Here is a 13280-nt window from a genome sequence, read left to right as displayed (position 1 = left end):
ACAGACGTATTCCAATCAGAGCAGGCAATCAGACAGGGAAATGAACTTATCCATCATCAAATTGGAGATGTGGTCAGCTTCTGGATATGGAGGCAAATCCTGAAGTGGTTCGGAGCTGCAGTCATGATCCCTGTGCCGTTTCTGGTGCATGTCTAATGCAAAGGCTATCTAACACCTTCCTCATATCATAACTCTGGAGACCGAAGATCGTTGTCAGCAGGTTTAATGACATTCAAAAGGGTAAAACTGAAAACAAGAAGAACAACATGATAAAAATATGAATATGTGCAGCATAAATGCACTTTTACAGAGAATTTCTGCTAAATAACATCCTAAATATATCCATAAGCAAGAATCTGCGGTACTGACGCCATGTTGGACAACCTTACAACTCACGTGTAATTTACATAGCAAAACGACTAATTTTAGACTGAAATAATACGTTACCGAGTAACATCAAGCGCAAAAACAATGTTACAGAATTATCGATTTAGTACATACCAGCAATGCAACCTCTAGCGAACGATATTTGCAGAAATTTCTTCCGAAAAAGACACCATGAAATAAGTGCTGACGCCATTGCCGTTTTGTTCTTGACTACTTCTGCCGTTCAATAAAGTTTCTGTCTACAAAAAAAAAACGGTTGTCAAGTTACAATACCTGAAAAGAACACAAGAGGGCAGGCTTTCCTCATTTTTTGCTCTACATGAATGAAACAGCTTCTGAAAACATAACATTTGCAACTTCAGAACAGAACACTCCCCGTCTGGCGTGAATAAACGCCACAAAAGAATCTCGAGAAAAAACAAGCTATCTTATGAAGGAACCAAAACTACAATTTCTGAAATAGGTCTTACCAACAGCTTTGAACCATCTGGTTTGGCTACCTTAATTTCTACTTTACGTACTCTATTGTCTTTACTTGGAAACACCTGAGTTATGAGTCCAAGAGGCCATTCATTTCTTGGTACTTGACTGTCTTTGAGTACGATGACACTTCCTAAGCTCACATTAGGTTGGCTGGCTTGCCACTTGCGACGTGACTGAAGAATAGGAAGGAACTCTTTCTTCCATTTGTCCCAGAAGGTGTTTGACAGGTGCTGGACCTGACGCCACTGATGTCTGTAAACATCTGACGCCTCGAAGTTACCAGCTGGAGCCTTTTGATTTGATTGACACTTCCTCTGGTGCGTCGGGAAGACACATACCATGGACCGAACACATCTAAGCCCACATTTGTGAATGGAGGGTCTGTTGAAAGACGATCTGGCGGAAGGTCTGACATCTTTTGTGTGCTCAGAGGAGCTCGAAGTCTTTTGCAGGTTACACAATGATAGATGACGGTGCTCACTTTTCTTTTGCCACCTATAATCCACCATCCTGCAGAACGTATAGTTCCTTCAGTAAACAGGCGACCTTGATGATGAACCTGATTGTGGTAGTGCTTTATGAGAAGAACTGCAACATGATGGTGGCCTGGAACTAGAAGTGGGTTCTTTTCACCTTGAGTGAAGTTCGAGTCAGTGATGCGACCACCTACTCTGAGGAGTCCATTTTCATCCAGGTAAGGGTCCAAGTTCTTGAGAGGACTGGTTTTGGGTAGACTCTCGTTGTTTTGTATACACTGGATTTCTTCCGAATATACGTCCTGTTGTACTGCTTGAATCACAATATTTTGAGCTTGTTTAAACTCGTCAACAGTGAGTCCTGTCTCACAGTAATGCCAACCGCTGCAGCGATTGTTTCTGTTTGATGGTGATTTGAAGTTGTGGATGAGATGCAGTAGTCTAGAAAGAGCACGTGTGAGTGACCTCCATGTAGAAAACTTACTGAACCTATCCGAACCAAGATGCTTAGTTGAAGCTGCAGTTTTGAGAACAGTTACACAAGGTCTAACATCTGAGTCCTTGCTAGGGTCCACAAGATCGTGAGACTCATGTGGGAACTTTTGGACTTGAAGCAAAAAGTCAGGGCCAGTGAGCCAATTACTAAGGGGCAGCTGGTACGCAGGTACAGAACGAGTGGCATGATCTGCGGGGTTCTGACTGCTAGCCACATAATGCCACTGACTCGGCTGAGAAGATCTGCGGATCCTGGTTACACGGTTACTAACATAAACATAAAATCTCCTAGTCTCGTTGTAGATATAACCTAGGACCACTTTACTGTCTGTATGGAATATAGTGCAGTCCAGTTTGAGGTCAAGTTCATCAGCAATTAAATCTGCAAGCTCTACTGCTAATACAGCAGCACTAAGCTCCAGTCTTGGTATGGTCTGATCTGGACGTGGTGCAAGCTTCGCTTTGCCCATAATAAACCCGACTTGACAGTTTCCTTCTGCATCTGTCACTCTGAGATAAGCCACTGCGGCTATGGCTTTAGTAGACGCATCCGAAAACACACACAACTCTCTTTTTGTGGCTGTTGAAGGAGAAATGTCTGTGTATGCTCTAGCAATAGTCAGATCAGATAGTTCTTTAAGTGAGTCCTTCCAAAGGGTCCAGGACTCTTCCTTTTCTGGGGGTAATGGTGTATCCCAGTCTCCATTTCCAACTGTCAGTTCACGCAGAATAGACTTTCCCTGTATAGTGACTGGCGCTACAAACCCTAACGGATCATAAAGGCTGTTAATTGTTGATAAAACACCTCTTTTCGTAAAGGGCTTTGTCTCATCTGGGACTCGAAAGGTGAAGCAGTCTCTACCTAGGTCCCAAAGGAGACCTAGGCTGCGTTGCATGATGACTGAGTCGGCTTCAAAGTCTAAGTCTTTCAAATCTTTAGCATGATCTTGGGTAGGGAACGCCTCCAACACTTCCTTTCTGTTAGCTGCTATTTTATGCAGTCTGAGATTTGACTTTGCAAGTGTGTCACGGGTTCTTTGGAGTAGGGACACGGCCATTTCAATGGTGGGAAGCGATTTGAGTCCGTCGTCCACGTAAAAGTCCCGTGTGACAAACTGCCTTACATCTGGATCACTGTCTGGCTCACTGCGTAGAACAGACTGATGCAAGCCATATATGGCCACAGCTGGTGACGGGCTATTTCCAAAGACGTGGACTCTCATCCTATACTCCACAATGTCTTTAGAAATGTCATTGTCTCGGAACCACAAAAAACGCAAGTAGTTCCTGTCTTGCTCATGTACATTGAAACAGTAAAACATCTGTTCGATGTCTGCCGTAAAGGCAACAGCTTCCTTTCTGAAGCGTATTAAGACACCTAACAGGGAGTTGTTAAGATCTGGTCCTGTTAACAACACATCGTTCAGTGATACACCCTCGTATTTGGCGCTGCTGTCGAAGACGACCCTGATCTGTTTGGGTTTACGGGGGTGGTAAATACCAAATAGTGGCAAATACCAACATTCTTCTCCATTTTTTAGTGGTGGGGCAATTTCTGCATGGTTGTTTTTGAATACTTTGTCCATGAAAGCCACAAAGTGTTCCTTCATTTCTTCCTTCTGTTCGAAGTTATGCACAAGTGACATAAGGCGCTTCAGGGCCTGTGGCCTGTTGTTAGGGAGCTTTTGCCGTGGCAGTTTGAATGGCAAGGGAGCTGTCCAGTTGTTATCTTTGTCCTTCGTTATTCCTTCTTCCATTATTTTTAAGAAGACGTTGTCTTGAATGGAAGGTGCGATGTAATTGTCATGTCTGGTTTGTTTGAACACATTACATCCTAAGTGATCTGGTTCACAAGTGCTGTCCACAAGCTGGGTCCCTAAGTTGAATGGAACTTGTATTTCGCAATGTTTCTCTTTTATGTTGAAAACATTGGGGCATGGCTCAAACATTGTGGGACGACCCTTCTCAGTGGCATTTGTGAACAGAGTCTTTATAGCAAGAGTTTTGTGGATATCACCCACACAAACATTTCCTACTACAACCCATCCGAGGTCTAATTTTTGTGCGTAAGGTGCATTGTTAGGTCCACTTATCTGTTTACGGACTTTGTGAACTCTAATAACATCCCGTCCAAGAAGCATTAGAATGGGGGCATTAGAGTCCAGTTCAGGGATAAGATTAGCTACTGACTTCAGATGGCTGTGATGCATAGCCGCGCTGGGTGTGGGTATCTCATCTCTGTCATTTGGGATATTTTTGCATTCAATAAGGCTAGGCAGTGGAATGTGGACTGAACCATCTAAGGCTGCTACTACATAGCCTATAGCTCTCCTTCCCATAGTATCTTTAGTTCCAGCACATGTTCTGATTGAGTAAGGAGAGCTGGGTCCACAATCATTAAATAGTTCGAAGAACTCAGGGCGGACCAATGATCTGTTGCTTTGTTCATCATGGATGGCATAGAGCTTTACTGCTTGTTGTGGGCATCCTGCTGGGTACACTTGCACGAGACAGATTTTAGAGCATGATCTACTTGCTTCATTAGTGCCACAAACCTGGGTGCAGCTGGAAGTGATCTCCTCTGGTTCCTTGGAGTCAGGCTCCCCGCCATGGTCTACCGCAGGTTCAATTTCTCTCTGCCAGGGGGCTGGTCCTGGGTGGAGAGCACTGCAATGTTTCTCATCATGGCACTCAGAACACTGTACCTTAACTTTACAGTCTCTTGCAATGTGTGAAGATGAGGCACAGCATTTGAAGCAAAGGTTGTTCTCCTTTAAGAACATTTTCCTATCATCCAGTGTTTTCATACGAAATGTTCTACATTTTGAGAGAGGATGAGGTTTCTTGTGAATGGGGCAAATCTTGCCAATATCCACAGCTTTGTTCACAGATCTATGTATGTCTGAACTGGGGTGGGAGACGACATCAGTTTTGTGCACTGAAACCTCTTTCTGTCTGTTTGTTCTCCAGGGCAGCTTATCTGGTTTGGAAAAATCAGGAAACGATGTGAAGTTGAAGCTCGGATCATTTTTAGAGTCAGCCTCTTGAGTCACAAAGTCTACGAAAATGTTAAATGGTGGGAAAAACACACATTTTGTGCGCTTGTAGTTAGTTCCTACTGTAATCCATTTTTCTTGCAAGTGGAAGGGGAGTTTTTGAACAATGGGATTTACTCCTCTTGCTGTATCCAAGAACGCCAGACCAGGGAGGTCCCCATCATCTTTAGCACTCTGAATTTCCATGAGCAGGTCACTAAACTTCCTTAGTTTTGAATAGTCTTTGGGTGTGATTTTTGGAAATGCCTCAATTCTTTTGAAAAGTGCATCCTCTATTGCTTCAGCTGATCCGTAACATTGTTCAAGCCTGTTCCACATCATGTTGAGGCCATTGACTGGGTTATTAATGTGTATAGCTCTGATTTGCTCTACTTGTTCAGCAGATTCTTTGCCAAGCCACTTTAACATCAGGTCCATCTCCTCACTCGCCGTTAGATCTAAACCCCTTATTGTATTTTCAAAGGAGCGCTTCCAAGCTCTGAAATTTTGGGGTTTGTCATTAAACTGAAGTAGTCCTGTTGACACTATTTCACGGCGAGCAAAATACCTAATAAAGTCATTTACATTGGAATCTCTAGACTCCTGGCGTGAGGGTCTGGCTTCATAGAAACTAGATGCTGCTACTTGGTTTGACCAATCGGCTGTGAAATCCTTATTAGTGTGTGGAGATGAGATAATAACTGGGGGGTTTTGGGAGTTGTCAAGATAATTGGGAGGGCAGACTGGAGTTTGCTGTGGATCGTCCTCTTGTTTAGAGTGTAATGACTCATTGCTTGTGAGTTCCGGTCTATCTTGAAGTACATTTCCGACTTGCGATGGCTGAAGAGCAGCACTTTCCAACCCCTCTACAAATTTAGTCTGGCTGGTGACATATTGTTCGGTACGCTCAGCTATTACAGAAGGACCTGGGTTGCTGCGTGCTTCCATCTGTGAGACAACAGCTGCTTCTAATGCCTCTGCTTCAGCAATGGCTGACGCTACATCTTTTTCTTGTTGTAGAAATTCAATGGATGCTTCGATTTTGGCTTTTTCTACTTTTAAGTTCATTTCTTTGGCTGCAAAGCTAAGGCGGGCTTTGACTGCCTCAGCCCTTGCTCTGGCTTTGGCTGCTGCAGAGCCTGTAGAGGAGACGTATGAAGCCTCCGACTGGGTCTTGAGAGATGATGTCTTTTTGGACATGGTGGAGTTGAGTAGGAGACGTCTGCAGGATCACTGCTGTATGCCGCGCTGCTATGGGCGTAGTAGTGGTCTGCTTCACTCTAGATGCGATGACTGCATTATCTTCTTGAGCGTGGATGCTGCTGTTTTACTGTGCCGTTTCTGGTGCATGTCTAATGCAAAGGCTATCTAACACCTTCCTCATATCATAACTCTGGAGACCGAAGATCGTTGTCAGCAGGTTTAATGACATTCAAAAGGGTAAAACTGAAAACAAGAAGAACAACATGATAAAAATATGAATATGTGCAGCATAAATGCACTTTTACAGAGAATTTCTGCTAAATAACATCCTAAATATATCCATAAGCAAGAATCTGCGGTACTGACGCCATGTTGGACAACCTTACAACTCACGTGTAATTTACATAGCAAAACGACTAATTTTAGACTGAAATAATACGTTACCGAGTAACATCAAGCGCAAAAACAATGTTACAGAATTATCGATTTAGTACATACCAGCAATGCAACCTCTAGCGAACGATATTTGCAGAAATTTCTTCCGAAAAAGACACCATGAAATAAGTGCTGACGCCATTGCCGTTTTGTTCTTGACTACTTCTGCCGTTCAATAAAGTTTCTGTCTACAAAAAAAAAACGGTTGTCAAGTTACAATACCTGAAAAGAACACAAGAGGGCAGGCTTTCCTCATTTTTTGCTCTACATGAATGAAACAGCTTCTGAAAACATAACATTTGCAACTTCAGAACAGAACACTCCCCGTCTGGCGTGAATAAACGCCACAAAAGAATCTCGAGAAAAAACAAGCTATCTTATGAAGGAACCAAAACTACAATTTCTGAAATAGGTCTTACCAACAGCTTTGAACCATCTGGTTTGGCTACCTTAATTTCTACTTTACGTACTCTATTGTCTTTACTTGGAAACACCTGAGTTATGAGTCCAAGAGGCCATTCATTTCTTGGTACTTGACTGTCTTTGAGTACGATGACACTTCCTAAGCTCACATTAGGTTGGCTGGCTTGCCACTTGCGACGTGACTGAAGAATAGGAAGGAACTCTTTCTTCCATTTGTCCCAGAAGGTGTTTGACAGGTGCTGGACCTGACGCCACTGATGTCTGTAAACATCTGACGCCTCGAAGTTACCAGCTGGAGCCTTTTGATTTGATTGACACTTCCTCTGGTGCGTCGGGAAGACACATACCATGGACCGAACACATCTAAGCCCACATTTGTGAATGGAGGGTCTGTTGAAAGACGATCTGGCGGAAGGTCTGACATCTTTTGTGTGCTCAGAGGAGCTCGAAGTCTTTTGCAGGTTACACAATGATAGATGACGGTGCTCACTTTTCTTTTGCCACCTATAATCCACCATCCTGCAGAACGTATAGTTCCTTCAGTAAACAGGCGACCTTGATGATGAACCTGATTGTGGTAGTGCTTTATGAGAAGAACTGCAACATGATGGTGGCCTGGAACTAGAAGTGGGTTCTTTTCACCTTGAGTGAAGTTCGAGTCAGTGATGCGACCACCTACTCTGAGGAGTCCATTTTCATCCAGGTAAGGGTCCAAGTTCTTGAGAGGACTGGTTTTGGGTAGACTCTCGTTGTTTTGTATACACTGGATTTCTTCCGAATATACGTCCTGTTGTACTGCTTGAATCACAATATTTTGAGCTTGTTTAAACTCGTCAACAGTGAGTCCTGTCTCACAGTAATGCCAACCGCTGCAGCGATTGTTTCTGTTTGATGGTGATTTGAAGTTGTGGATGAGATGCAGTAGTCTAGAAAGAGCACGTGTGAGTGACCTCCATGTAGAAAACTTACTGAACCTATCCGAACCAAGATGCTTAGTTGAAGCTGCAGTTTTGAGAACAGTTACACAAGGTCTAACATCTGAGTCCTTGCTAGGGTCCACAAGATCGTGAGACTCATGTGGGAACTTTTGGACTTGAAGCAAAAAGTCAGGGCCAGTGAGCCAATTACTAAGGGGCAGCTGGTACGCAGGTACAGAACGAGTGGCATGATCTGCGGGGTTCTGACTGCTAGCCACATAATGCCACTGACTCGGCTGAGAAGATCTGCGGATCCTGGTTACACGGTTACTAACATAAACATAAAATCTCCTAGTCTCGTTGTAGATATAACCTAGGACCACTTTACTGTCTGTATGGAATATAGTGCAGTCCAGTTTGAGGTCAAGTTCATCAGCAATTAAATCTGCAAGCTCTACTGCTAATACAGCAGCACTAAGCTCCAGTCTTGGTATGGTCTGATCTGGACGTGGTGCAAGCTTCGCTTTGCCCATAATAAACCCGACTTGACAGTTTCCTTCTGCATCTGTCACTCTGAGATAAGCCACTGCGGCTATGGCTTTAGTAGACGCATCCGAAAACACACACAACTCTCTTTTTGTGGCTGTTGAAGGAGAAATGTCTGTGTATGCTCTAGCAATAGTCAGATCAGATAGTTCTTTAAGTGAGTCCTTCCAAAGGGTCCAGGACTCTTCCTTTTCTGGGGGTAATGGTGTATCCCAGTCTCCATTTCCAACTGTCAGTTCACGCAGAATAGACTTTCCCTGTATAGTGACTGGCGCTACAAACCCTAACGGATCATAAAGGCTGTTAATTGTTGATAAAACACCTCTTTTCGTAAAGGGCTTTGTCTCATCTGGGACTCGAAAGGTGAAGCAGTCTCTACCTAGGTCCCAAAGGAGACCTAGGCTGCGTTGCATGATGACTGAGTCGGCTTCAAAGTCTAAGTCTTTCAAATCTTTAGCATGATCTTGGGTAGGGAACGCCTCCAACACTTCCTTTCTGTTAGCTGCTATTTTATGCAGTCTGAGATTTGACTTTGCAAGTGTGTCACGGGTTCTTTGGAGTAGGGACACGGCCATTTCAATGGTGGGAAGCGATTTGAGTCCGTCGTCCACGTAAAAGTCCCGTGTGACAAACTGCCTTACATCTGGATCACTGTCTGGCTCACTGCGTAGAACAGACTGATGCAAGCCATATATGGCCACAGCTGGTGACGGGCTATTTCCAAAGACGTGGACTCTCATCCTATACTCCACAATGTCTTTAGAAATGTCATTGTCTCGGAACCACAAAAAACGCAAGTAGTTCCTGTCTTGCTCATGTACATTGAAACAGTAAAACATCTGTTCGATGTCTGCCGTAAAGGCAACAGCTTCCTTTCTGAAGCGTATTAAGACACCTAACAGGGAGTTGTTAAGATCTGGTCCTGTTAACAACACATCGTTCAGTGATACACCCTCGTATTTGGCGCTGCTGTCGAAGACGACCCTGATCTGTTTGGGTTTACGGGGGTGGTAAATACCAAATAGTGGCAAATACCAACATTCTTCTCCATTTTTTAGTGGTGGGGCAATTTCTGCATGGTTGTTTTTGAATACTTTGTCCATGAAAGCCACAAAGTGTTCCTTCATTTCTTCCTTCTGTTCGAAGTTATGCACAAGTGACATAAGGCGCTTCAGGGCCTGTGGCCTGTTGTTAGGGAGCTTTTGCCGTGGCAGTTTGAATGGCAAGGGAGCTGTCCAGTTGTTATCTTTGTCCTTCGTTATTCCTTCTTCCATTATTTTTAAGAAGACGTTGTCTTGAATGGAAGGTGCGATGTAATTGTCATGTCTGGTTTGTTTGAACACATTACATCCTAAGTGATCTGGTTCACAAGTGCTGTCCACAAGCTGGGTCCCTAAGTTGAATGGAACTTGTATTTCGCAATGTTTCTCTTTTATGTTGAAAACATTGGGGCATGGCTCAAACATTGTGGGACGACCCTTCTCAGTGGCATTTGTGAACAGAGTCTTTATAGCAAGAGTTTTGTGGATATCACCCACACAAACATTTCCTACTACAACCCATCCGAGGTCTAATTTTTGTGCGTAAGGTGCATTGTTAGGTCCACTTATCTGTTTACGGACTTTGTGAACTCTAATAACATCCCGTCCAAGAAGCATTAGAATGGGGGCATTAGAGTCCAGTTCAGGGATAAGATTAGCTACTGACTTCAGATGGCTGTGATGCATAGCCGCGCTGGGTGTGGGTATCTCATCTCTGTCATTTGGGATATTTTTGCATTCAATAAGGCTAGGCAGTGGAATGTGGACTGAACCATCTAAGGCTGCTACTACATAGCCTATAGCTCTCCTTCCCATAGTATCTTTAGTTCCAGCACATGTTCTGATTGAGTAAGGAGAGCTGGGTCCACAATCATTAAATAGTTCGAAGAACTCAGGGCGGACCAATGATCTGTTGCTTTGTTCATCATGGATGGCATAGAGCTTTACTGCTTGTTGTGGGCATCCTGCTGGGTACACTTGCACGAGACAGATTTTAGAGCATGATCTACTTGCTTCATTAGTGCCACAAACCTGGGTGCAGCTGGAAGTGATCTCCTCTGGTTCCTTGGAGTCAGGCTCCCCGCCATGGTCTACCGCAGGTTCAATTTCTCTCTGCCAGGGGGCTGGTCCTGGGTGGAGAGCACTGCAATGTTTCTCATCATGGCACTCAGAACACTGTACCTTAACTTTACAGTCTCTTGCAATGTGTGAAGATGAGGCACAGCATTTGAAGCAAAGGTTGTTCTCCTTTAAGAACATTTTCCTATCATCCAGTGTTTTCATACGAAATGTTCTACATTTTGAGAGAGGATGAGGTTTCTTGTGAATGGGGCAAATCTTGCCAATATCCACAGCTTTGTTCACAGATCTATGTATGTCTGAACTGGGGTGGGAGACGACATCAGTTTTGTGCACTGAAACCTCTTTCTGTCTGTTTGTTCTCCAGGGCAGCTTATCTGGTTTGGAAAAATCAGGAAACGATGTGAAGTTGAAGCTCGGATCATTTTTAGAGTCAGCCTCTTGAGTCACAAAGTCTACGAAAATGTTAAATGGTGGGAAAAACACACATTTTGTGCGCTTGTAGTTAGTTCCTACTGTAATCCATTTTTCTTGCAAGTGGAAGGGGAGTTTTTGAACAATGGGATTTACTCCTCTTGCTGTATCCAAGAACGCCAGACCAGGGAGGTCCCCATCATCTTTAGCACTCTGAATTTCCATGAGCAGGTCACTAAACTTCCTTAGTTTTGAATAGTCTTTGGGTGTGATTTTTGGAAATGCCTCAATTCTTTTGAAAAGTGCATCCTCTATTGCTTCAGCTGATCCGTAACATTGTTCAAGCCTGTTCCACATCATGTTGAGGCCATTGACTGGGTTATTAATGTGTATAGCTCTGATTTGCTCTACTTGTTCAGCAGATTCTTTGCCAAGCCACTTTAACATCAGGTCCATCTCCTCACTCGCCGTTAGATCTAAACCCCTTATTGTATTTTCAAAGGAGCGCTTCCAAGCTCTGAAATTTTGGGGTTTGTCATTAAACTGAAGTAGTCCTGTTGACACTATTTCACGGCGAGCAAAATACCTAATAAAGTCATTTACATTGGAATCTCTAGACTCCTGGCGTGAGGGTCTGGCTTCATAGAAACTAGATGCTGCTACTTGGTTTGACCAATCGGCTGTGAAATCCTTATTAGTGTGTGGAGATGAGATAATAACTGGGGGGTTTTGGGAGTTGTCAAGATAATTGGGAGGGCAGACTGGAGTTTGCTGTGGATCGTCCTCTTGTTTAGAGTGTAATGACTCATTGCTTGTGAGTTCCGGTCTATCTTGAAGTACATTTCCGACTTGCGATGGCTGAAGAGCAGCACTTTCCAACCCCTCTACAAATTTAGTCTGGCTGGTGACATATTGTTCGGTACGCTCAGCTATTACAGAAGGACCTGGGTTGCTGCGTGCTTCCATCTGTGAGACAACAGCTGCTTCTAATGCCTCTGCTTCAGCAATGGCTGACGCTACATCTTTTTCTTGTTGTAGAAATTCAATGGATGCTTCGATTTTGGCTTTTTCTACTTTTAAGTTCATTTCTTTGGCTGCAAAGCTAAGGCGGGCTTTGACTGCCTCAGCCCTTGCTCTGGCTTTGGCTGCTGCAGAGCCTGTAGAGGAGACGTATGAAGCCTCCGACTGGGTCTTGAGAGATGATGTCTTTTTGGACATGGTGGAGTTGAGTAGGAGACGTCTGCAGGATCACTGCTGTATGCCGCGCTGCTATGGGCGTAGTAGTGGTCTGCTTCACTCTAGATGCGATGACTGCATTATCTTCTTGAGCGTGGATGCTGCTGTTTTACTGTGCCGTTTCTGGTGCATGTCTAATGCAAAGGCTATCTAACACCTTCCTCATATCATAACTCTGGAGACCGAAGATCGTTGTCAGCAGGTTTAATGACATTCAAAAGGGTAAAACTGAAAACAAGAAGAACAACATGATAAAAATATGAATATGTGCAGCATAAATGCACTTTTACAGAGAATTTCTGCTAAATAACATCCTAAATATATCCATAAGCAAGAATCTGCGGTACTGACGCCATGTTGGACAACCTTACAACTCACGTGTAATTTACATAGCAAAACGACTAATTTTAGACTGAAATAATACGTTACCGAGTAACATCAAGCGCAAAAACAATGTTACAGAATTATCGATTTAGTACATACCAGCAATGCAACCTCTAGCGAACGATATTTGCAGAAATTTCTTCCGAAAAAGACACCATGAAATAAGTGCTGACGCCATTGCCGTTTTGTTCTTGACTACTTCTGCCGTTCAATAAAGTTTCTGTCTACAAAAAAAAAAACGGTTGTCAAGTTACAATACCTGAAAAGAACACAAGAGGGCAGGCTTTCCTCATTTTTTGCTCTACATGAATGAAACAGCTTCTGAAAACATAACATTTGCAACTTCAGAACAGAACAATCCCCCATGTGCACATCACATCTACGCCCGCCTCAGCAGCCAACACAGCAAAAGTGGACTTGGGTGTGCCAGTTACGGACCCTAATTGCTACTAATGACCATTAGGAGTTTGGTTTTCATCCTCCAGGGGCTGCAGAAAAAGGCCTTTTGTCTTATCAGTTGATTAGAAACAAATACTGAGTCCGGATCCTGCATATTAAGTAAACAGGGGGCTAAAATGGTGTTACTCTATAAAGAGGAATCCTAATGGAGTGGCGGGAAGTTCACCCTCTTCTAATGTGTCAGCAAATGGACAAGTATTCAAAAAACCAAGCTTCCCCTGTCAAGCATTGGCAACGCTTTCCCTCCCCGCTTTTTGCCTGTTTGTC

At 43.7% G+C, this 13280-nt stretch overlaps 3 protein-coding genes across 3 annotated transcripts in view; 1 reads left to right on the top strand and 2 right to left on the bottom strand.

Annotated features, from left to right (window-relative positions):
* Positions 1-13280, top strand: part of LOC108241591 (cadherin-8-like) — a 55272-nt gene that overhangs the window by 15520 nt on the left and 26472 nt on the right. The gene's annotated exons all lie outside the window — the stretch shown is intronic.
* On the bottom strand, positions 126-6107 carry LOC112450831. Its single transcript, XM_025007953.2, has 2 exons — positions 502-6107; positions 126-246 (listed from the first exon to the last, which is right to left on the bottom strand). The coding sequence occupies exon 1, from the start codon at positions 6074-6076 to the stop codon at positions 1007-1009; it is 5070 nt and encodes a 1689-aa protein (XP_024863721.1). The 5' UTR covers positions 6077-6107; the 3' UTR covers positions 126-246; positions 502-1006.
* LOC112450832 lies at positions 6282-12927 on the bottom strand. The gene is made up of 2 exons (XM_025007954.2): positions 12654-12927; positions 6282-12398 (listed from the first exon to the last, which is right to left on the bottom strand). The coding sequence occupies exon 2, from the start codon at positions 12150-12152 to the stop codon at positions 7083-7085; it is 5070 nt and encodes a 1689-aa protein (XP_024863722.1). The 5' UTR covers positions 12153-12398; positions 12654-12927; the 3' UTR covers positions 6282-7082.

The sequence above is a fragment of the Kryptolebias marmoratus genome, linkage group LG15 (genome assembly GCF_001649575.2).
Source record: "Kryptolebias marmoratus isolate JLee-2015 linkage group LG15, ASM164957v2, whole genome shotgun sequence".
Classification (NCBI taxonomy): domain Eukaryota; kingdom Metazoa; phylum Chordata; class Actinopteri; order Cyprinodontiformes; family Rivulidae; genus Kryptolebias; species Kryptolebias marmoratus.
Note: the sequence above shows the minus strand (reverse complement) of the source record. Positions and strands in the feature narration are given on the sequence as shown.

What these genes read in the sequence shown, in the direction of transcription:
- LOC112450831 (XM_025007953.2), bottom strand. Translation starts at nt 6,076, where the DNA reads ATGTCCAAAAAGACATCATCTCTCAAGACCCAGTCGGAGGCTTCATAC.
- LOC112450832 (XM_025007954.2), bottom strand. Translation starts at nt 12,152, where the DNA reads ATGTCCAAAAAGACATCATCTCTCAAGACCCAGTCGGAGGCTTCATAC.